The 19,852-nt window shown below is 65.5% G+C and overlaps 1 protein-coding gene across 3 annotated transcripts; it reads left to right on the top strand.

Moving 5' to 3' along the window:
- The first annotated feature begins 1,073 nt into the window (after positions 1–1,073).
- On the top strand, positions 1,074–17,959 carry LOC138813909 (zinc finger and BTB domain-containing protein 7A). 3 transcript variants are annotated; one of them, XM_070002497.1, is made up of 3 exons: positions 1,074–1,354; positions 9,477–10,765; positions 13,409–17,959. In XM_070002497.1, exons 2-3 carry the CDS (start codon positions 9,492–9,494, stop codon positions 13,881–13,883), a joined length of 1,749 nt encoding a protein of 582 aa, XP_069858598.1. In that variant the 5' UTR covers positions 1,074–1,354; positions 9,477–9,491; the 3' UTR covers positions 13,884–17,959. The 3 variants fall into 3 exon arrangements, with proteins under 3 accessions (XP_069858598.1, XP_069858597.1, XP_069858596.1); XM_070002496.1 differs by lacking the exon at positions 1,074–1,354 and adding an exon at positions 2,527–2,711; XM_070002495.1 differs by lacking the exon at positions 1,074–1,354 and adding an exon at positions 8,396–9,143.
- The last annotated feature ends 1,893 nt before the right edge of the window (positions 17,960–19,852 follow it).

Here is a 19,852-nt window from a genome sequence, read left to right as displayed (position 1 = left end):
AGCTCCGAGGACCCCAGGAAATCTGGGTGCGGGGTGTGGGGGGGACGCCGCTATCCCCGCCCCTCCACACCATCCTCCCCTCCGCCCCCCTCCCCACCGTCACCCCCACCCCCTACCCCCAGCAGCTGGATGGGGTGGGTGGGGGAACTTGGGAAGCCAGGGAAAACAACCGCCCTCCCCACCCCGTCCGCCCTTCCCTCCTCCCTCCCCAACCCCTTCCCCGCGCTACGCCCCTGGCAGCGGGGCGGGTGGAGGCGACTCCTTTATATAATCGCGGGCGGGCAGGTCCGCTCTCTCCCCACCCGAGGGGACGGGGCGCCCCGGCGGCTCCGCGCCGTCCCCGCAAAGCCGCTGCCCCCCCTCCCCGGGGTCCAGCACCGGGCGGCTTGGGCAACACCGAGCCCCCCCTCCGCAAGGGCTCAGGAGCCCGGACACCCCCTACCCCACCCCGTGTGTGTGAGAAGAGGGAGTGGGGGGTGTGTGTGGGGGTCCCCAAGCGATCAGCCTCCTCCTCCTCCCCCCTCAGCCCACCCGCGGCCCGCCCCGGGGGCAGCACGCCCGACCCACGCCCGCGTCGGTCCCGCCGTGCGCACGGCGCGCTCCCCACCCCCGCTGCCATCCTGCCACGCCCCGGGCGTCGGGGGGCACGGCCCGCGGAACCCCCCCCGCCGCCCCGCACCCCGCCCTGCGCACAGGCTTGGGGGCCTGTTTATCTGCAGGCCCCCCCCTCCGCACCCGGGGGGCCCCCCGCGCTCGCTCGCGCTCACTCGCTCTCCCCCCGCCCCCCGCGCCCCGGAGAGCTCTGGGGCCAGATAAGCTGGCAAGCTGGCACGGCGCCGCGCGGCGGGGCGGAGAGGTCAGAGGCGGGGGGCCCGGGGCGGGGGGGGGCGCCGCGGCGGGGGCTGGACCCCCCCCTTCCACTCGCCCCCAAACCTAATAACAGCCCGGTCTCCCCGGCGCGGCGGGCGCAGCCCCACGGGAGGGCAGGGACGTGGCAAGAGCGGACCTGCCGAGCCTGTTCTGGCCGCGGAGGCCGGGTGGGGGGGCGGGCCGGCGGGCGGGGGGGGGGCCGGGGCTGCGGCACCTTTAAGACAAGGGAGGACCCCTCTTGCCCTCGGAGAAACCAGGAAGGGAGTCGCGAGCATCATACGGGGCCTTGGCGGTACTGTACGGTGACTGTAGGGGCCGTGACGCCGCCGCCGCCGCCCGAGCCAGGCGCGACGCGGGCACCGCCAGCCCGGGCAGCGCGAGCGCCGCCGACCCCGCGGGCGGACGAGCGGCCGACGGCGCCCAGCCCCGACTCCGGGCCCCGGCCCCGCGCGCCCCGGCCCGGCCCCGGCCCCGGCCCCGCGAGGTAAGTCCAGCGCCCGGTGCGGTTTCTTCCTCCTCCCCGTCCCGCCGTCCCCCTGACCCCCCCCGGGGGGGGCACCGGGGTTGCAGGGCGGGGACGGGGGGCGCCCCAGGCGGGGAAAGCGCAGCGCCCACCCTGCGCTCGCGGCCCAGGGGAGACCCGGGGACGTTTCTCCCCAAGTTTCCGAGGACGGGGTGCTTGGCAGCTCTACCCCGGAGGCTGGAGGCGAACCCCCCACCCCGAGCCCGAGCGCACGGAGGCAGGACGGGGGGGGGGGAGGGCGCCGCCCGGGAAGAGGGGATTGGGGGCGAAGTGCATGGGCTCGCGCGCCAGCACTCACCCCCAATTCCCTCACCACCCCAACACCGGGTTCTTGGTCTTTTCGGGGCTCCCGGGCGCGCGAGGAGCGGGGGAGGGGAAGTGGGGCTGCTTCGAGGGTGGGGGAGACCCGGCGTGGGGATCTAGGGGGGCGCGTCGCGCGCTAAGTTTGCAGCCGGGCACGGGGGGCGCCCTCGCCCCCCGGGGGGCCTATTCGGTGCTGCGTGCATACGTTGGAGTTGGCCAGTATGGAGCTCTATGGGGGATGGGGGGGAGGGGGCTGAAAAAACAGGGAGGGGGGCTTTGCAAAGGAGGGGGAAGGGGTGGGGTGTCCGGGTGGGCGGCCGAGGCCGCGCGGCACTCTGGGCGCTGTAGTTCCTTTGCTGCCCCCGGCCGGGCGAGTGGCCGCAGACGCGTACTACAAGCCCCAGGATGCTCCGCGCCGGCGGCCCGCCGCGGCCCGAGAGGAGGGGCGGGCCGGTTCGCCAATGGGCGCGCGCGACGGCGCGGCGCGGCGCGGCGTGGGGGCGGGGCTTGCGCGGCTCCCTCGCCGGGGGCCGGTGGCGGTCCCGGCTTCCGGCTGCGCGGCCGCGGGCCTCCCCCTCCCCGCCCGGGCCCCTCCCGCCTGTTGTGTAACTGTCCCCGACCCCCCGCCCCCGGCCCCCCGCCCTGGGGGAGGGGGTTCCCCCCCCCTTCGAGAGGGCGCTCCCCGGGGAGGGCGACGGCCCCGCGGCCGCGCGGCGCAGGCGAGCCCGGGGATGCGCGGCCTGGCGCGGGTCGGGCCGGGCGCGGGGGAGGCGGCGGCGGCGGCGGCGGCGGCGGCGGCGGCGGCGGCGGCGGCGGGCGGGCGGGCGGACCCAGATCCGGGGTAATTTGCATCGCCCTCCCCCCAGCCCGGGTGGGGATTGGCCGCCGGCGGCGGGGGGTGGCGCGGGGCCGGGCTCACTGCCGCCTCCCGGCCTCGGAGCCGCCAGCCAGCCAGCCAGCCGCCGCCGCCGCCGCTGCCGCCGGGGCCGGGCCCCTCGCGCTGCCCGGGAAGGAGGTAGGACCCGCGCGGCGGCCCGGGGCTCGGGGAGGGGCGCGGGCCGCGGGGACGGCCGCTTCCTGTTCCCGGTGCGGCCTCCTCGTCCTGCGTCCGCGCGGCCCCGGCCCGTGGGCCCCGGGGAGGCCCGCAGGGCGGCCCGCGCCCCCGAGCGCGTGACCCCGTCTCCTCGGGCCGGACCCCCCCCCCCACCCGCTACCCCGTTTCCCCTGACGCCGCCACCACGTGCGAGCCGGGCGGCCTGGTCGCCGGGGCGCGCGGCAGGGGCGGGGGGGCGGCCCCCTCCCCCCAGCCCCGGGGTGGGACCCGGCCGGGGGCTGCGCCGGGCGCCCGGGGCCGGTGTCCGTCCTCCCCCCTCCCCCCCCCCCCGCCCCAGGCCTCTGCGGGTCTGGGAAGAGGCGCAGCCCGGCCGCCGGGGGAGCCGCCGAGTCGCCGCCGGACCCCGGGGCGCCCGGGGTCTCCCCACTTCTGGAGTTGGCGGAGTGGCCGCGGCTCCTCTGCCCCCCAGCCCGCGGGCGGAAGTGAGAGAGGCGTGGATGCCCCTCCCCCCCCCCCGCCGGCCCACCTGGCTCACCCATGGGTGCCCCGCTCCCCCGCCCCGCCAGCTGCCTCGCGGACAGCGCGCCCGGGACTCCCGTGTCGGCCCCTCCACCCGGGCCAGGGCGTAACCCGGAGTGGCCGCTCCCACCCTTGGGGACGGGGGGGGGGACCTCCCCGCCACCACCAGCCCCTCACTTCCTATTGGCAGGCCGGGGCTCCAGGCCAGATCTGGTCGCTGCTGCCTGGGCTCCGGGCTTGGGGACATTTCTCTCCCGCCCCCCCCCACCTCCCCCCCTGGGGCCTTGCAGCGCACACGGGGCCTGGCCGGGCCTGGCACCTCACTCTGCTGGGCTCGGGGCTCTGTTTACCGCCAGGCATCGCTGTGGCGACGGGGCGCCCTGGGGGAGGGGGGGGGGACGGCCGCCGCCACTGGAAAAGCCAGGCCCCATGCAGGAAAGAGGAGCCAACGAGGACACTGAAATTTTAATTCGTGGGTCACTTTGGGGGGGTATTTATTATTCAGTTCTGATTGGCTGCAGGGTGACCAGTCAGCACCTGGCCCGGCCCGCTGGGGGCCCCCCCCCCACACCTCTCAGCCCAGAGAGCAGCAGGTGATGCGGGAGCCTTTTTGCTCCACAGGGGAGACTGAGGCCGGCCAGCGCTGCCCCGAGGAGGGGGGGGGTGTGGGCAGTCAGTTTCTGAGGCAGTCCTGCGTCCTTGGTGGCTTTGGGGCTTGTTCTGTTCTTTTCCTTGAGGCTGTCTGACCCATAGCTGGGTCCACCTGGTGGCAGTCCTTGTCAACTGGAGGATGAGGCCTGGGGGGAGGTCCCACGTGAGCCCAGTAAACCTCAGAGCTGGGTCTGGGTTGGGCCATGGGAGGCAGGGAAGCAGAGAGCAGCCCAAGGTCACCCAGCTGCAGCTGGGTCTGACCTGGTGGTCCTGCCTCTCCGGTGGAGGGCCACTCCAAAGTCCCCTGGTGTCTTGGCCCAGCGCTGTCTGCCCACCTGTGTCTTTCCAGGAAGGAGAGTCAGATGCATGGTAGAACCTCCTTTCATTGTAGGCACCTAAACGGTGCCTCCCTGTGACTCTGCCCAAAGATGACATTGAGCTCAGAGAGGGCCAGCAAGGCTCCAAGGTCACACAGCATGAGCCCCAGTTCTCTCGCCTCCCAGCCTGGCATGTGGGTACTTGGTGTGCATAGGAAGCCCTGTCCCACCCCTGCCAAGCCGTACCCTACCATCCTGACCCTGCTCCTCCCTCCTTCGGGCAGGCAGGGACAGAGGTCACCTCCCCAGAGCCAAGACTCCAGAGTTACCCCTCTGAAGCAGAGTTGGCCTGAGGGAGGGGCTCAGTAGTATTTGGAATGTAGTTTTCTTGCTGTGTGACCTTGGACGAGCCCCAGGCCCCTAGAGTCTCGTCCCCACAGTGGAGGTCCTCCTGCGGCTGTCCTTGCCTCCCTTGTGGAGGACGAGCTCACCAGCCCAGGGCACCCCAGGAGCTGCTGGGCGTTGGTGTGGTTCTCTGGTCACCCGAGACGCCCCGCACCCCTGTTTCCCGGCCCCAATTCCTGATATAAGCCACCCTTCAGCGGCTGTGGGCACCAGGGGCCTCTCATCTGCCTCAGTTCCCCGTGAGTAATCTGGGAGATTGCCTTCAACCTCAGTGGCATTCAAGGCCCTGGAGCCCGAGTTGGGCGACTACTGGACTGGGTCAGAGCCTGGCACGAGTCCCTTTTGCACACCCGACCTGGGGATCCAAGGGCCAGGGCCAGCACCCTGGACTCCAGCCCTGCCCCAGGCCCCTGGGTGACCTCCCTGTCCCTTCTCTGGGGCAGCTCTGGGGCTCCGTGGGACGCCCAGCTCAGCCCCATGGCCTCAGGGTGGGGGACTCCGTCCACTGCTGCTCTCCCTCGGGCTGCGCTGGGGGAGGGGCAAAGGCATTCTGGGAAGACTAGTTAGGCTGGACTAGTCAGTCAGATGGCCTGTGTTCAAATTCCAGCTCGGCTCTGTGACTCTGGGCAGGTTGCTTCCCCTCTCTGAGCCTGTTTTTTGTTGCAGAATGGGTCATGATTCCAGGCCCTGTCTTACTGAGCTGGGGGCAGGGGAGGGAGGGGAAAGTCCCTGTATGAGGGAGACCAGGCTTGGGGAGCAGCCCCAGCCCTGAAGGCCCAGACTCAGAGCTCTGCAGTGCAGGTGCCCTGCTCAGAACCTGGCATGGGTGAGGCGCGTGGCCAGAAGACCAGCCCTTCCATCTGTCCCCCCAGCAGGCTGGGGATGGCCACTCGGTGGAGGCGTCCCCACCCACGCCTTTCTGGTTTGACTGGAAAACAGGCCGGGTCCCTCCCGCCAGGGTGTCTGAGGGATCTGGTGAGATCCGAGGTCCTGGCAGCTCAGGCTGCCCGGCTCTCCGGGGCCCGGGGCCCCTTGGCCCAGGGAGCTTCCAGGTCGTGAGCCCTCCACCTGCTCAGGCTGGGGAGAGGGCATACCAGGTGACAGGCAGGCCCCTCGAGGTCATGTGGTGGCCTCTGCTGGGCACCTTGGTCGGCAGGTGCAGCGGGCTGGCTGGTGTGGCCTTGGGCCTTGCTTTCCCCCAGGAACAGGAAGCTCACCGCCTGCCCTCCTGGAGCGCTGCAGCTTCCTCTTGGAGCCCAGCCTGGGTCTCGGGTCTGGGCTTCCTGGCCCTGACTATACTCAGAGAGCGTGGGGCGTGGGAACAGGGTGGGCCTCGGCCCCGCCCTGGACTTGGGGGTAAGATGGAATCCCCAGGCCGCCTTGCCCCCACCCCCACACATGCACACTTCCCACTGGGCCAGCTGCCTTCCTGCCTCTGGCCCTTTAAGGCCCGGGCAGGAAGCCCCTCCCCATTTAGGGCAATAAATGGACATGCAAAATGGCCGAGGGCCTGTGTGCGCCTGCCTGGCCTGAGGGTGGCCTGCCACCTAGGGGGGAGGTGGGCAGGGGGCAGACTGGAGGGCCCCTGGTGGCCGGCCTTGGAGTGGGACACTGCATTCCTGTCCCATTAAACCCGGGCCGGGGACTGGGCCAGGCAGGATTGGCACCAGGTCAGGGCGGGGTAACCAGCCGGCCAATCTTGCAACACAGGCAGCCAGGCTGGGAGGGGGCAGGTCCAGCTCGGCTGGGGCCTGGCAGCCGCACCTGTGAGCCAGGCTTTGCTGTGTGACCTTGGGCTAACCACCCACCCTCTCTGAGGCAGCATTTACCACCTTGTTGCTTCTGAGAGCTGGGTTACCCAATTCTTGGCCTGTCGGTGCCAAGGGTAGTGGGCCTGGTTCTCTGATGTTCCAAAGTGGGGTTCAAAAGCTTCCCTAGCTGCAAGGGGCTGCCTGTCTGGGCCTTCTGGTGACCAGCCGGGGTACACAGTGGGTGCTCAGGGAAAGCCTGCTGAGTGGGGAGAGGACTCTTTCCACCACCTCCCCCCCACTGCCCCCTCCCCCCACCCCAGGTAACCAAGGCCCTGGAGGTGTGGGTCCTGCTCAGGTTCACTCAGCTCTGGGAGTGGGGCCGGCAGCGGCTGAGGCCCCTGCTCAGCCGAGGGTGGGAGGTGGGTGGCGTGGCAGGTGACTGTGGGGAGGCTCGCTGGGTGTTGGGTGGGGGTCCCTGGCCACCTTAGGCCCTCTCCCATTGGTTACCCCCCTACCGTCCCCGGGACCTTCGTGGACGACACGCCTCCCCTGACCTTACAGCTGGTCCCCAGCCTTGGGGAGGGGGGCAGCAGCCCAAGCGGGAGGGCCTGTCCCCAGCTGCACCTGGCTGTGTGTGTACGGTGTGACCTTGGCTGGGTGTTGCTACCTCTCTGAGTCAGGAGCGGGAGGAGGATGAACTGAAAGCAGCTAGTGCTTTCTGGGAGCTCTAGAGAGCCGAGGTGAGGGCCCGGGTCCTGTCGCCTTTGCAAGGAGCTGTAGCAAGTCACCTTTGGTTAGACGGGGGTCAGGAGTGGTGCAGCTCTCCGGGCGGGCACAGCTGGTGTGAGCTGGGGCTTCGGTTCATTCCGCTGGTGGCTGCGGCCCTACTGTGTGTGGCTGGGGTCGAGAGAGCAGGTCCCCACCTCCAGCCCAGGCCGGGCCTGCCAGAGCTGGCTCCTCACCCGCATTTCTTAGCAACCATGGAAAGGACACACAGGAGTCAGGAGAGCTGGGCCTGGGGCCTGCTCCGAGGAGGAGGCCAGTGCCACCACTGAGGGCAGTTTGTGGGGACTTCCTAGGCCGTGTGCTAGCCAGGGTCCCTAGGAATCAGCGTGAGAAGCAGCCAGAACCACACAGTGGGTCCGCAGCATTCAGGTGCTTTTTATTTCTGGGCCTCCGGCACCGGCAAGGGGCTCTGGCCAAACCCCTGACGTCCTTGCCCTACTGGGAGCGGGTTGTTGGGAGAGGCCCCTGAGAGGCCCAGGTGGGGCGGCGGTGCCTGGCGGCCGGGCAGGTGGCTCTTGTTCCTGGAGAGAGGGCGGGTGGGCGGGTCAGGTGTCTGCAGCCCAGTTCGGTCTCGGAGGCCAGGCAAGGAGGGCATCCTCTCTGGGTAGGTGGGGACCTCCGTTGTGGTCCATCCAGCCTTGCTGGGTGTCGTTGGCTGGCACGCTGGCCCTCTCTGGGTCTTGGCTGGCTCATCTTGTCGGTGGGGAGTGTGAGCCTCGTGTGACTTGCCTGGTCAGTGTCCCCCAGGCCTGGCTGCTTGGCAAGAGGCTCTGGGGAGGCTTGGGGGAGTCCGTATCCTGGGAAAGGAGAGGGGAGGCGTGGCCTCCAGCCCTGCCAGGCCCCAGCAGCCCCTGGCCCAGGGCTGGGTGCCTGGCGGAGGGGAGGAGCTGCCACAGTGAGGGCTGAGTCACTTGGACAATTTTGGGTCTCAATCTCTAGGCCCCTGGGGACCAGAGGATCCTGGGTCACCTGGAGGAGGACAGCCCAGAAAGGGAGGGAGGGGGGCCGGGGCAGAGGTTTCTCCCTCCCTGTAAGCGTGCATGCGGGGGGGGGGGCGGGGGCAGGGGCAGGGGCCTGGGCCTGGGCCTGGGCCTGTCTGATCCCAAGCCCCATCTGCCCACACGCTCCCCGGGGCCGGGGCCAGACGGCAGATGGTGGTAGGGGGTGGGCGCTCCCACCAGGGCGTAGAGCCCCCCCCCCAGGCCGCATCTGAGCCTCCTTTTCCCACTGAGGCGGGGCTGTGAGAGCCTAGCAGCTGGCAGGAGGGTGGGCGGCCACGGGAGGAGAGAGCCCGGGCCACACAAAGGCCTCTGTGTCGGCCATGGGACCCCACTCCAAGGGCCACTGGCTGGGGAGAGGGGGGCTGTGGCCTTGGGTCCGGCTGGGCTAGCCCTGGGCTCCCTTGCTGGCCTGAGAAAGGCTCATGTATGGGAGGGCCAGGCATTAGGGCTTCTTGGTGGGGACAGGAGGGGCCTGTGGTTCTCAGGGGGCCAAGGGATCGCCCGCCAGGCCCTGTCCTGAGGGATGGCGGTGGCATCCCAGAGGGGTGAGGAGCAGTGGGGCTGTGCTGGGTGGTAAGGGGCGGTTGGCTCCCGGGAGAGGGTGGGGACCACAGCCAGAGGGTTACACAAGCCAGAGTGGGCGGGTGAGTCAGCCCCGGGGACTGCGGAACGGACGGACGGATGGACAAACCGGGGAGAGCAGGTTCCCACTTTCGTGAGCAGAGACCCCTGCCCTTCTGGAGAGAGAGAGAGACGCAGAGTGCAGCCTTTGCCCTGGGGGAGCAGCCCGTGGAGCAGCTGAGATGCAGGATGCCAAGCGGGCTGTGGACTTGGGGGGCTCCGCCTAGGTCGCGGCCTGCTTTCCCCTGTTACTCACTGTGCGGCCGGCCCCGGGTCTCCGTGGCTCAGCCTCACCTCTTCCTGGGGGAGATTCAGACCTCCCCCTCCAAGGACTGCTTCCAGGTCAGAGGGCCCTGGGTGTGTCCCCAGGCCCTGCTGGGTCCTCTGTGGAGAGCTGTGGCAGGTGGCCCCTCTGCCCAGGTCTGGGGGGGGTGCAGGGGAGCAAAAGCAGCTGCATGGGCAGGACCCCCGTGTGCCCGCTGTGGCGGGCGCTCCACAGCCCCGTGGTGCTCTTCAGGGCCTCCCCCGAGGGGAGCAGCCAGGGTGGGCTTTCAGCATCGGCTCCTGCGGGTCAGGTGGATCTGGTCACGGGATGGCCCTGGGGCCCGGCTGGGGAAGCGGCGGGGGTGCTGTGCAGGGGGCCGCCTTCATGAGAACCCCGTGTCCCGGCTGCAGGTCTCGGCGCGGAAGATGGCCGGCGGCGTGGACGGCCCCATCGGGATCCCGTTTCCCGACCACAGCAGCGACATCCTAAGCGGGCTGAATGAGCAGCGGACGCAGGGCCTGCTGTGCGACGTGGTGATCTTGGTAGAGGGCCGCGAGTTCCCCACGCACCGCTCCGTACTGGCGGCTTGCAGCCAGTACTTCAAGAAGCTGTTCACGTCCGGCGCCGTGGTGGACCAGCAGAACGTGTACGAGATAGACTTCGTCAGCGCGGACGCGCTCACCGCCCTCATGGACTTCGCCTACACCGCCACGCTCACCGTCAGCACAGCCAACGTGGGCGACATCCTGAGCGCCGCGCGCCTGCTGGAGATCCCCGCCGTGAGCCATGTGTGCGCCGACTTGCTGGACCGCCAGATCCTGGCCGCCGATGGGGGCGGCGACACGGGGCAGCTGGACCTGGTGGAGCAGATTGACCAGCGCAACCTCCTGCGCGCCAAGGAGTACCTGGAGTTCTTCCAGAGCAACCCCATGAACAGCCTGCCCCCCGCTGCCGCCGCCGCCGCCGCTGCAGGCACCTTCCCGTGGTCCGCCTTCAGCGCTCCCGATGACGACCTGGACGCCACCAAGGAGGCTGTGGCGGCCGCCGTGGCAGCGGTGGCCGCAGGCGATTGCAATGGCCTGGACTTCTACGGGCCAGGGCCCCCTGCCGAGCGGCCCCCGGCAGGGGACGGGGACGAGGGGGACAGCAACCCGGGCCTGTGGCCCGAGCGGGACGAGGACGCCCCCGCGGCTGGCGGCCTCTTCCCACCCCCAGTGGCCCCGCCGGCGGCCACACAGAACGGCCACTATGGCCGGGCCGGGGAAGAGGAGGTGACCTCCCTGTCAGAGGCCGCTCCCGAGCCCGGAGACTCCCCGGGTTTCCTGTCGGGCACCGCCGAGGGCGAGGATGGGGACACGGCGGACGTGGACGGGCTGGCGGCCAGCACCCTGCTGCAGCAGATGATGTCCTCCGTGGGCCGGGCGGGGGCCTTGGCGGCCGGGGACAGCGACGAGGAGTCGCGGGCGGACGACAAGGGCGTCATGGACTACTACCTGAAGTACTTCAGCGGCGCCCACGAAGGCGACGTGTACCCGGCGTGGTCGCAGAAGGGGGAGAAGAAGATCCGCGCCAAGGCCTTCCAGAAGTGCCCGATCTGCGAGAAGGTGATCCAGGGCGCCGGCAAGCTGCCGCGGCACATCCGCACGCACACGGGCGAGAAGCCCTACGAGTGTAACATCTGCAAGGTCCGATTCACCAGGTGAGCCGGGCGGGCGGGCGGCTGGGCGGCTGGGCGGGCGGCCAGGACAGCCTTCTGCACCTAGCCCGACCCTCTTGCTTGTCTGTCCGGGCCAGTATGATTTCCCTGCTCTGGGGGCAGACAGCCTAGCGAGCAAGGGACAGCTGAGGCCTGAGGCCAGGTGGCCCCAGCAGACACCCTGAACCCCCCCCCCCCCCAGGCCAGAGGCGCTCTTCCTTTTGCTGGGCAGGTTGTGTGTGCGTGTGGCAGGTTTTGTTTTGCGGCAGGAGAAGGGGCAGCCTGGCAGCGCGAGAGCTCGGGGACTGGCCGTGTTTGTTAGGCACCTGCTGTCCGCCGAGCCCTGGTCTAGGCCCCAGCAGTGGGGCAGAGCAGGCTCGGGGCCGGCGCTCCCTGCTCGGGCCGGGGCCAGGCTGCCGCCGCCTCAGCGAGCGAGGAGGTGGGAGGGGCCGGGAGAGGTGCTTAGGCTGACACGCCCAGCGGAGGCCCTGGTGCAGGGGACTTTTCGGGGTGAGGGTTTGTTCTGCAGGGCCCGTGGACATGAAGAGGCCTGGGTGGCGGTCCTGGGGTGCTCCCTGGAGTGGGAAGAGTTCGAGGCCAGTCTGTGATAGTTGGTGATTGAGTCTTAGGAGTCCAGAGGTGGCCGGCCTGGCCGTGGAGCCAGGGCAGGCCAGGCCCGTGTGTGTGGGGGTGGGCACAGGCAGGCAGCGACCCTGCCAGGCTGGGTGACTCAGCGTCACCCCTACCCCCCTGCCAGCCCGCCCTGGGGTTCCCCTGGCCACGCCCACCGAGGCTGAAGAAAGAAGCCATTGTCCCCGCTTCCCGGTCCCACCCTGCGGAGCGGGACCTGAGGCTGCCCCCTCCCCAGCACGCCAGACCCCTCCCCACCCACGGGCTGGAGACCAGGGCGCGGCCTGAACTCCAGTGCCTGGGAGTGCCAGGTGGGGGCAAAGAGCACGAGCGGGGGGCGGAGCCTGCGGTGAAAGGCGCAGGTGCTGCCATCTGCAGGAAGAGCGGGGCGGGGCGGGGCGGGGCGGGGCGGGGCGGGGCAGCCTCGTGGCCGGCCTGAGCCGCCGCTGACCTGCCCCTGGGGCTGCAGCCGCCCCAGCCCTGGGCCCGGCTTGGTTTCATTCTGAGTCGGTGTGTGTTCTGCCACCCCCCACTGGTCCTTAGTAGTCAGGGAAACTGAGGCATAGGGAAATGTCATTCAGAGAAGCCCCTGCTCTTCGGCACACCCACGACCCGTTTGTGCCCCCAGCCCGGGGCCCCAGCGCGCACCCCCACCGCCCCCTCTAGGCCTGCAGCCCAGAGGCCCCTCTGAGTCACGGCGGCGTGTTGAGTAAGTGGGGCCTGTGCAGCCTGGGCTATAATTACCCAGGCCGGGGCTCGGGGTGATGAAACTAGGGCTGCCTCCCACCCCCACTCTGCCTCTGTGCCCAGCCCCTGGCCCGCTGTGTAACATCAGGAGAGTCACTCCCTCTCTCTGAGCCTCCAGTCCCAGCGGGGACTACGTGCTAGCACTACGTGCTAGAGCGCGTTAGTCCAGGCTGTGCCCTCCAGGCCGGGGATCTGGCACACTGAGCCAGTTTCTGAGCAGGAGCCTCCTTGAGTGCTCAAGAATGGGCCTCAGCCCCGGACAGCCCGGGAGGGAGCCGTCACTGCAGCCCAGTGGGACAGCAGAGCTGGGCCGGGTGGAGACTTTATGACCCAAGTGCCAGGCATGGCAGGATTAGAGGAAGTGGGGCTATCAGCCCTGCACTGTGCCATTTGGGAAAGGCCTGGGACCGAAGGTGCCAGGCCTTCAGGGGCTGGGGAAGGCAGAGGGGCATTCAAGGTGGGCTTTTGAGGGATGCGTAGGAGTTTGTCAGCAAGTCAGGGATTAGTCACTAGGGCTTCTGAGACCCAGGATCTGCTCCAGCCCTGTAGATTTCCAGAAGGACTCCACCCCCATCTTCAGTGAGGGTGTCAGGAACCTACCAGGTGCCTGTGGGCATGTGGGCGGGGCTGGGGTATCCGGGTACCCGATGTATGACGTGCGGCCTCCCGTGCCTCCCCTAGCACGTGCCTCAGCGGCCCTGGCCACATTGCAGGGGCTTAGGAGCCGCCTTAGGGTCCAAAGACAGCAGGCTGAGCGGGCACGCTGGGCAGGGAGAGGCCGTGGGGCTCATAGGAGAGACTGAGAAAGAACGGCACGGGTTGCATGGCTCAGGTGCTAAGAGCGCCAGCCAAAGGGCAAAAGGGTCAAATACTAAGGAGCCCTAGTCTCCGATCAAAAACAGAAAAGAAAAAAGGAAAGCAGTGAGCAGCACAGGGCAAGATGGGGGCATCGAGGGCCACGAGAGGTGGTGGCATTCGAGCCTGTGTTTGGTGATAGGGCTCGGGGAAGAAGTGTGTCCATTGGCCAGCATAGCACGTGCAAAGGTCCTGGGGCAAGCAGAGGGGAAGAAGAAGGGGACTGGTGGGGCCTGGGCGCCTGAGGGGCTGTGGTGAGCTCAGCTCCCCCGTGACTGGCACTGGGGCTGGCCATCTGCCTTGCCTTGTTTTCCCCTCGTCCCAAGAGCAGGGCCCAGGCGTCCAGCGCCCAGCCCACGGGCCCTGTGGCCGAGCCCCCACCCCGCTGACCCAGCCCCGCGTGCCCACCCGCAGGCAGGACAAGCTGAAGGTGCACATGCGGAAGCACACGGGCGAGAAGCCGTACCTGTGCCAGCAGTGCGGGGCGGCCTTCGCCCACAACTACGACCTGAAGAACCACATGCGCGTGCACACGGGCCTGCGGCCCTACCAGTGCGACAGCTGCTGCAAGACCTTCGTGCGCTCCGACCACCTGCACAGACACCTCAAGAAGGACGGCTGCAACGGGGTGCCCTCGCGCCGGGGCCGCAAGCCGCGCGCGCGCGCCCCGCCCGACGCCACCGCGGGGGCCGCCGCGCCCCCCGGCGCCCCCGACGCCCCGCGCAACGGCCAGGAGAAGCACTTTAAGGACGACGAGGAGGAGGACGATGAGGCCACCAGCCCCGACGGCCCGGGCCGCCTGAATGTAGCTGGAGCCGGCGGCGACGAGGGCGCAGGGGGCCCCGGGGCGGCCGCCGCCCAGGCCCCCTTCACAGCTAGGCTCGCCTGAAACCAAAAAGAACAGGAACTCCAGACCGAGAGGAGCCACCCACCCCAGACACAAAGAAACCTATCTACATACAGATATCTATCTATCTATCTATCTATCTATATATATATATATACAGATATATATATATGACGTCACAGAACTAGGATACTGCTTCTCAGATTTGTCGCCTTCATGAAGCCCCTCCACAGGGCCCCCTCCTGCCCCCACGTCCCCCGCCCTGTCCGCCGGGGGGGTCTGGGCTCGGCATGGGGTCTTGTGGGGCGCCCACTATGGGCAGGGGGCCTGATCCGAGCCTGGTTCTCCAGCCCTGGGCTCCAGGCTGGATTGGGGTGACTTGGGGGGGGGGCCGGGAACAGGGCCAGCTCTCGTGCCCCTCCCCTCTGGGTTTCTGTGAGTCTTCAGACAAGACCTTAAATGATCTCTGTCTGCTCTGAGCGGACGCTAAATGGTCCCTGGCCCCCCACCCTCCTTCCTCAGGGCACTTACTAAGGGGGGGGTCTTCCCCTCAGTCCTCCCACTGGCCTCCCGCCTCCCGCCCCGCCTGTGACCTCGCACCTCTGCACCCCTCGGCCGCCGAGACACAAACCTATTTATTCCCAGGCCTGGGGACGGGGGCAGGCTTGGGGGCTGCAGGGGGTTCCAGGGTGGCCCGGGCTCCCGCCGCCTTCCTCCACGGCACTTAAACCTGGCGGGAGCCTGGGACCACCACTCAGGGCTCCCCTACCCCCAGCCACCCGAGACCCCGCATTTGGAGATTGCAAATGTCTGTCTTGACCCCGTCCCCCTAAGCCCCTCCCCACTTTTTCAAGCACTTTTTAGATTTTTTTTTTCCTCCTGAAAAACAAAATTTATATATAGATATAATATATATACACACATGCACACATACATATGGATGTGTCTATCCACGTGTGTGTATATGTGTGTGTGTGTGTATATATGTATATATATATAATATACTTAGAAGTGGCGGCAGGATGGGGTGAAGACAGCCAAGATCGGGGGGACCAGGGTCTCAGAGGGCGGGGGTGGGGGGAGCCAGCGAGGGGCGAGGGAGCTAGAGGGTCCGAAGTTCAATGTCACAAAAGCAATAAAAACCAAGATTTTACAAAATGGAAAGGAAGAATGAGAAAACCAACCACAGGCAAGCAACCACATTAGAAGTCTTGGCACTTTGTAACAGAACGGGTACTTTATCTTAATTCTTAATTTAAAAACATGTTTACAAGTTGTATCCAACTTCTATGAAAAATTGAAAAGACAAAAAAAAAAGCGAGAGAAAGAGAGAGAGAGAAAGCAGAAGAGAATTCCTAAAAGTCAATTTATTTTTGTACAAAACAATAAAAAAAAAAAACCCCACCGCAAACATAGAATCCAGTTTTGTTCCCCAAGGCTGACGGGGGTGGCCAGGCGGCCAGGGAGCCATTGAGGGGCCTGTGGGCCGTCCTGGGCGGGGAGGGCCTGAACTGAGGACAGCCATGGGGTCCCCCAGTCTGTGCCAGCCTTCCCCCCCCCCCGCCCCCGATTCTCCTGCATTTGGTCTTGGCTCGGCGGTGGCCGCCCCTGGGGCTCCCTCCTTCCTTGCCCCCCCAGCTCAGGGATGGGCCCGAGAAGGCTGGCCTTCCAACCAGCCGGACCACCCAGCCTCCCTCCCCTCCCCTCCCCCCCCCGCCCTCCAACATGGCTGTCCTCCTGGGTCACCATCTTGGACGTGCTCCCCCATCCTTGACCAGGGTCCTCTCTTCCAGGGCCTCCCCCCCATTTTTAATCAAAGGCACTGACTGTAACTGGCTTGCACCTGTCTTCCCCCCAACCTCTGGCTCCCCAAAGGCCCGGTGTTGACCGAGCCGCAGGCCACGGACAGGGACCAGAGGCCCGAGGCGGAGGACGGCGCTGCCGGCTCCAGGAAGCCCCTCCCGGCTGCGTCGCAAGCCTCGCGCGGGACCTTCCTGTTGGTGCCTGGCCGGGGGCGGGGGGGTCCCTGTGTCCCCCACTTTTGTCCTTTTGTTTTTAAAGGGAAGCTTTTGAAGAAGGTGATGATTTTTTTTTCTCTCAGTTTCTACTGGATAGTTTTTGTCCCCTCCCCAGCCTTTCAGCACCCCGAAATGTCTCAGGTTTCCCCCTGCGGGCCAGCAGAAGGGGCAGGCCCCAGGCCCCCCCCCCCAAGTGTCACTGTCACCAGGCGAGCTGTTTTGGAGAACAAGCTTTCGAGGCTGAGCTGGGAATTCAAGCACCCCAGGCTGGGGGCCACCCCTACTCCCCAAGAGGCCCCCCCGGGTGGGACGAGTTCTCCCCCCCCGCCCCGCAATAAAACCAACTCAAATCACATGTCCTGCTAGGGGTGGGGGCCTCTAGATGTAGGGGGCTGGCCCTGTGGGGACCCTGGTAGGAGTAGGGATCCACAGCCTGCCAGTGGCAGTTTTGAACACAGACCTCTGGAATTGCACTAGACCCTTGCCCCCCAGCTCCGCGCTCAGCTTCTGCCAGCCCTGCCCCCCAACTCTGCCTTAACCGCTAGCCCGTCCTGGGGGCCGCAGCGTCTGCATGGGCCCAGAGCCGGGACCCCCCCCCCGCCCCCCAGCCCCGTCCCCCAGCCCAACCCGGCCCTGCCCCAACTCTGCGCAATCACATACTGTATATAGACGTGGATCGATTTTATTTTTATTCTTTAAATTAAGGTCGTGATAAAGGTGTTGCCAAAGATACTGCTGAATTTACGTGTTTCAGGAAATATTTGAGGAGGCTGTTTGTCTTGGAGGATGTTACAGAAAGGTTTTTGTTTGGTTGTTTGGGGTTTTTTTTTTTGTGTTTTCTTTTTGGTGTTTTTTTTTTTTTTTAACTGCCTGGTACAAACAAAAAAAAAAGGAAAAAAAAAAGACAAAACCAAGTGAAATTGTTCTTTCCATCATCACCTGGTGAAGAGTGGGTGCTGTGTGCGGGTGTGTGCAGGAGAGTGAGGGCCAGGCCTGGGGGGGGCGTAGTTCCAGGCAGGGGTACCGCCTGCCACTGTCCCCAAATCTGCAGGGCCCTAAAGAGAGGAATGAATGGCCCTGTGTAGTAGCTGCTCCTTGCCTTGCCCCCCCTCCACCTTTTGAGATTAAAAAAGAAAAAAAACCAAGAAATAAAAAAATAATAATAAAACCAACTACATGGAAACTAGTGAATGTAAAGCAGAGCCTGGACTCAGCGGGTCATACCAAAGTCCACCCAGCCAGAGACACCCCTGCACCGCAGCAGAGACTGACCACCCTAATGTATACAGCTAACCGTGGCTTCCTCCTGAGGGGGTCCTCTGGGCCATGTCAGGCACAGTCAAGGTAGCATGTGGTAAACTGAGGCAGGGATCAGCCACATTCCCCAGGATAGAGACAGTCCAGGTAGCCACAATTGTAGATGACACAGGGACACAGGCTGAGAGGAATACCAGAAAGGGGGCCCGGGGGGGGGGGGGTAAAGGAAAAAAGAAAAGCCAACAAAAAAAAAAGCAAAAATCCTATTTTTTGAGAGAGAAAGATATTTATATTTGCAGTTTTATTTTAAAGAGTTATTTAAGCTGAGGAAGCAGCCTTTCCAGACGTGGGGGCCTGGCTGGCGCAGGGCGGGTCAGGGCCTTGTGTGGGCTCAGTGCTAAGGGGTCGCAAGTCTCAGAGGTCAGACGGGCTAGATTGACATGGGGTGGGGGTGGGAGGCTAGGAAATGGAGGCCAGGGGACCCCGGCCTGTGGCTAGGGCTGCCTAGAGCTATGGATGGGTGGTCTCCTGGCACCCCAGGTCTGGATATGAGGTGCCTTGGATTTGGGGGGCCAGGCCTGGCAAGTGGGGGGGGGTGCCCAGGGGTTACAGAGCACAGACAAGACATTCCATGGACTGTATTCGAGAGTCTTTATAAAGTGGGGAGATTTAACAAAAAAAAAAAAAATCAATGGATAAAAATGCACTTTTTGGGGGTGGGGGGAGAAGCTTTAAAAGTAATAAAAAAAACAAAAAACATAAAAGATGATTAAAAAAACAAAAAAATTTCATTTTTCTTGTACATAAAAAAGAAAAAAACCACTAAATGCAGCCTGTTACGACCGCGGCCGCCTCCTTGCCTGATTTCTATGTCGTGTGTCTTGCTGGGGGGGTGCCGTGGGAGGGGGTGTGGGATTCCCCCCACTCAGACCGACCCTCCTGTCCATCTTGGGCAGGGTCCCGGGTGGGTGGCTGGGTGTCAGGAAGGTGACCACAGCTCTGGGTGGCCAGGCAGGGGGTAGTGAGTGGCCCATGGGTGCTGGAAAGGGCCCGAGGGCAGCAAGGGCACTGGCTGCGGCCTGAGTGCTCATCCCAAGTCAGCCCCAAGGTCTACGAGATCATGGGTGTGGCCTGAGGCCATCGAGGCCCTACCCACAGCTGTCCCCACAGACAGCATCCTTCCTGTCCCCGGGAAGAAGAGGCTCGTGGGGCCTCCTCTCTGACGGAGTAGCAGTAAGTCGTTGCAGGCCCTGAGCGAGGAGCCTCCCTCCCCGGGCTCCCACTGCCGCAGCCAGCCATGGTTCAGCCAGCAGGGCTGGCCGGGCTGGGGGGCAGCACCTGGTCTGCTCGGACCCTCTGTTCCTTCCTGGAACTGGGCACAGGGGACTGGCACGTCCTGGCCTCGCTCCTGTCTGGCAACACGCTCAGAGGCACAGAGCTGTGTGAGATCACCCGGGCAGCTGGCTGCCAGCTAGTGGGTGTACATGGGCTGGGGTCCCTGGGCTACTCAGGCAGCCCTGAGCCGCCATGACTCGCCGGGGCCTGCTGAAGCCCAGGCTGTATACAGCCACACAGGACGAGATGGGCAGGAGACCCCACCTGGCGTTTCATCAAGGTACAATCTCCACACCAAACAGCTCACCTTTTTTTTTTTGGGGGGGGGGGCCTGTCGTGGGGCTTGAACTCTGGGCCTGGGCGCTGTCCCTCAGCTCTTCAGCTCAAGGTGAGCGCTCTACCACTTGAGCCACAGTGCCACTTCCAGTTTTCTGGTGGTTCATTGGACATGAGTCTCAGAGTTTCCTGCCCAGGCTGGCTTTGAACCGTGATCCTCAGATCTCAGCTTCCTGAGTAGCTAGGATTACAGGCATGAGCCACCAGTGCCTGGTTCCTGGTTTTTAATACACTGTCCAGTTCCGGAACATTCCATCCTACCAAGAAGTTCCATCTGCATGAGCAGTTACCTTGTCCCCTCCATAGTCCCTGCCCCAATGGAATACATCTCTGGACCCATCTGTTGTGCACATTTTCTACCAATGGGGATCACATAGTGTGGGTCTTGTGTGTGTGTCTCCTGGGGCTTGAATTCAGGGCCTGGGCAATGAGCAAAATGCTCAAGCACTTGAACCACAGCTCTACTTCCAACTTTTGTTTTCTTTGGGGGGGGGAGGGGCCCTGGGCACTATCCCTCAGCTCTTCAGCTCAAGGCGAGCGCTCTACTACGAGCCACAGCACCACTTCAGTTTTCTAGTGGTTTATTGGAAATGAGTCACACAGACTTTCCTGCCTGGGCTGGCTTTGAATCACGATCTTCAGATCTCAGCCTCCTGAGTAGCCAGGATTACAGGTGTGAGCCACCGATACCTGGCTACTTCCAACTTTTTGGTGGTTCACTGGAGATGTCTCACAGCCTGGACTGGCTTTGAACTTGCATGCTCGGATCTCAGCCTCCCGAGTCACTGGGATGACAGGTGTGAGCCACCGGAGCCCGGCAGCGTGCGGCCCTTTGAGGTGCCAGGGCCTTGTCCTGTTCCTGCCTACAGGTAGCGACCCTCCCATGGCCGTCTGTGCTTCCAACTCGTAAAGCGACTGTCGGTTCATCACCTTTAGCACTTGGTGGGGCAGCTTGAGGCCAGCACGGGCGTTTCCCCCTGCCCAGTGACGTGGGCCAGAGTGGAGCATCCCTGCAGGGACAGGCCAGTGACGGGGCCCCAGCAGCACACAACACCTCAGGATTCC

Source organism: Dipodomys merriami, unplaced genomic scaffold (assembly GCF_024711535.1).
Source record: "Dipodomys merriami isolate MVZ:Mamm:240054 unplaced genomic scaffold, mDipMer1.0.p SCAF_6, whole genome shotgun sequence".
Taxonomy (NCBI): Eukaryota; Metazoa; Chordata; class Mammalia; order Rodentia; family Heteromyidae; genus Dipodomys; species Dipodomys merriami.
Note: the sequence above shows the minus strand (reverse complement) of the source record. Positions and strands in the feature narration are given on the sequence as shown.

Excerpts from the sequence above, each read along its gene's own strand:
- LOC138813909 (XM_070002495.1), top strand. The coding sequence starts at position 8,862 with ATGGACAAACCGGGGAGAGCAGGTTCCCACTTTCGTGAGCAGAGACCC. Across the intron at positions 9,144-9,476 it reads CCTCCAAGGACTGCTTCCAG|GTCTCGGCGCGGAAGATGGC; the intron begins GTCAGAGGGCCC and ends TCCCGGCTGCAG. Across the intron at positions 10,766-13,408 it reads TGCAAGGTCCGATTCACCAG|GCAGGACAAGCTGAAGGTGC; the intron begins GTGAGCCGGGCG and ends GCCCACCCGCAG.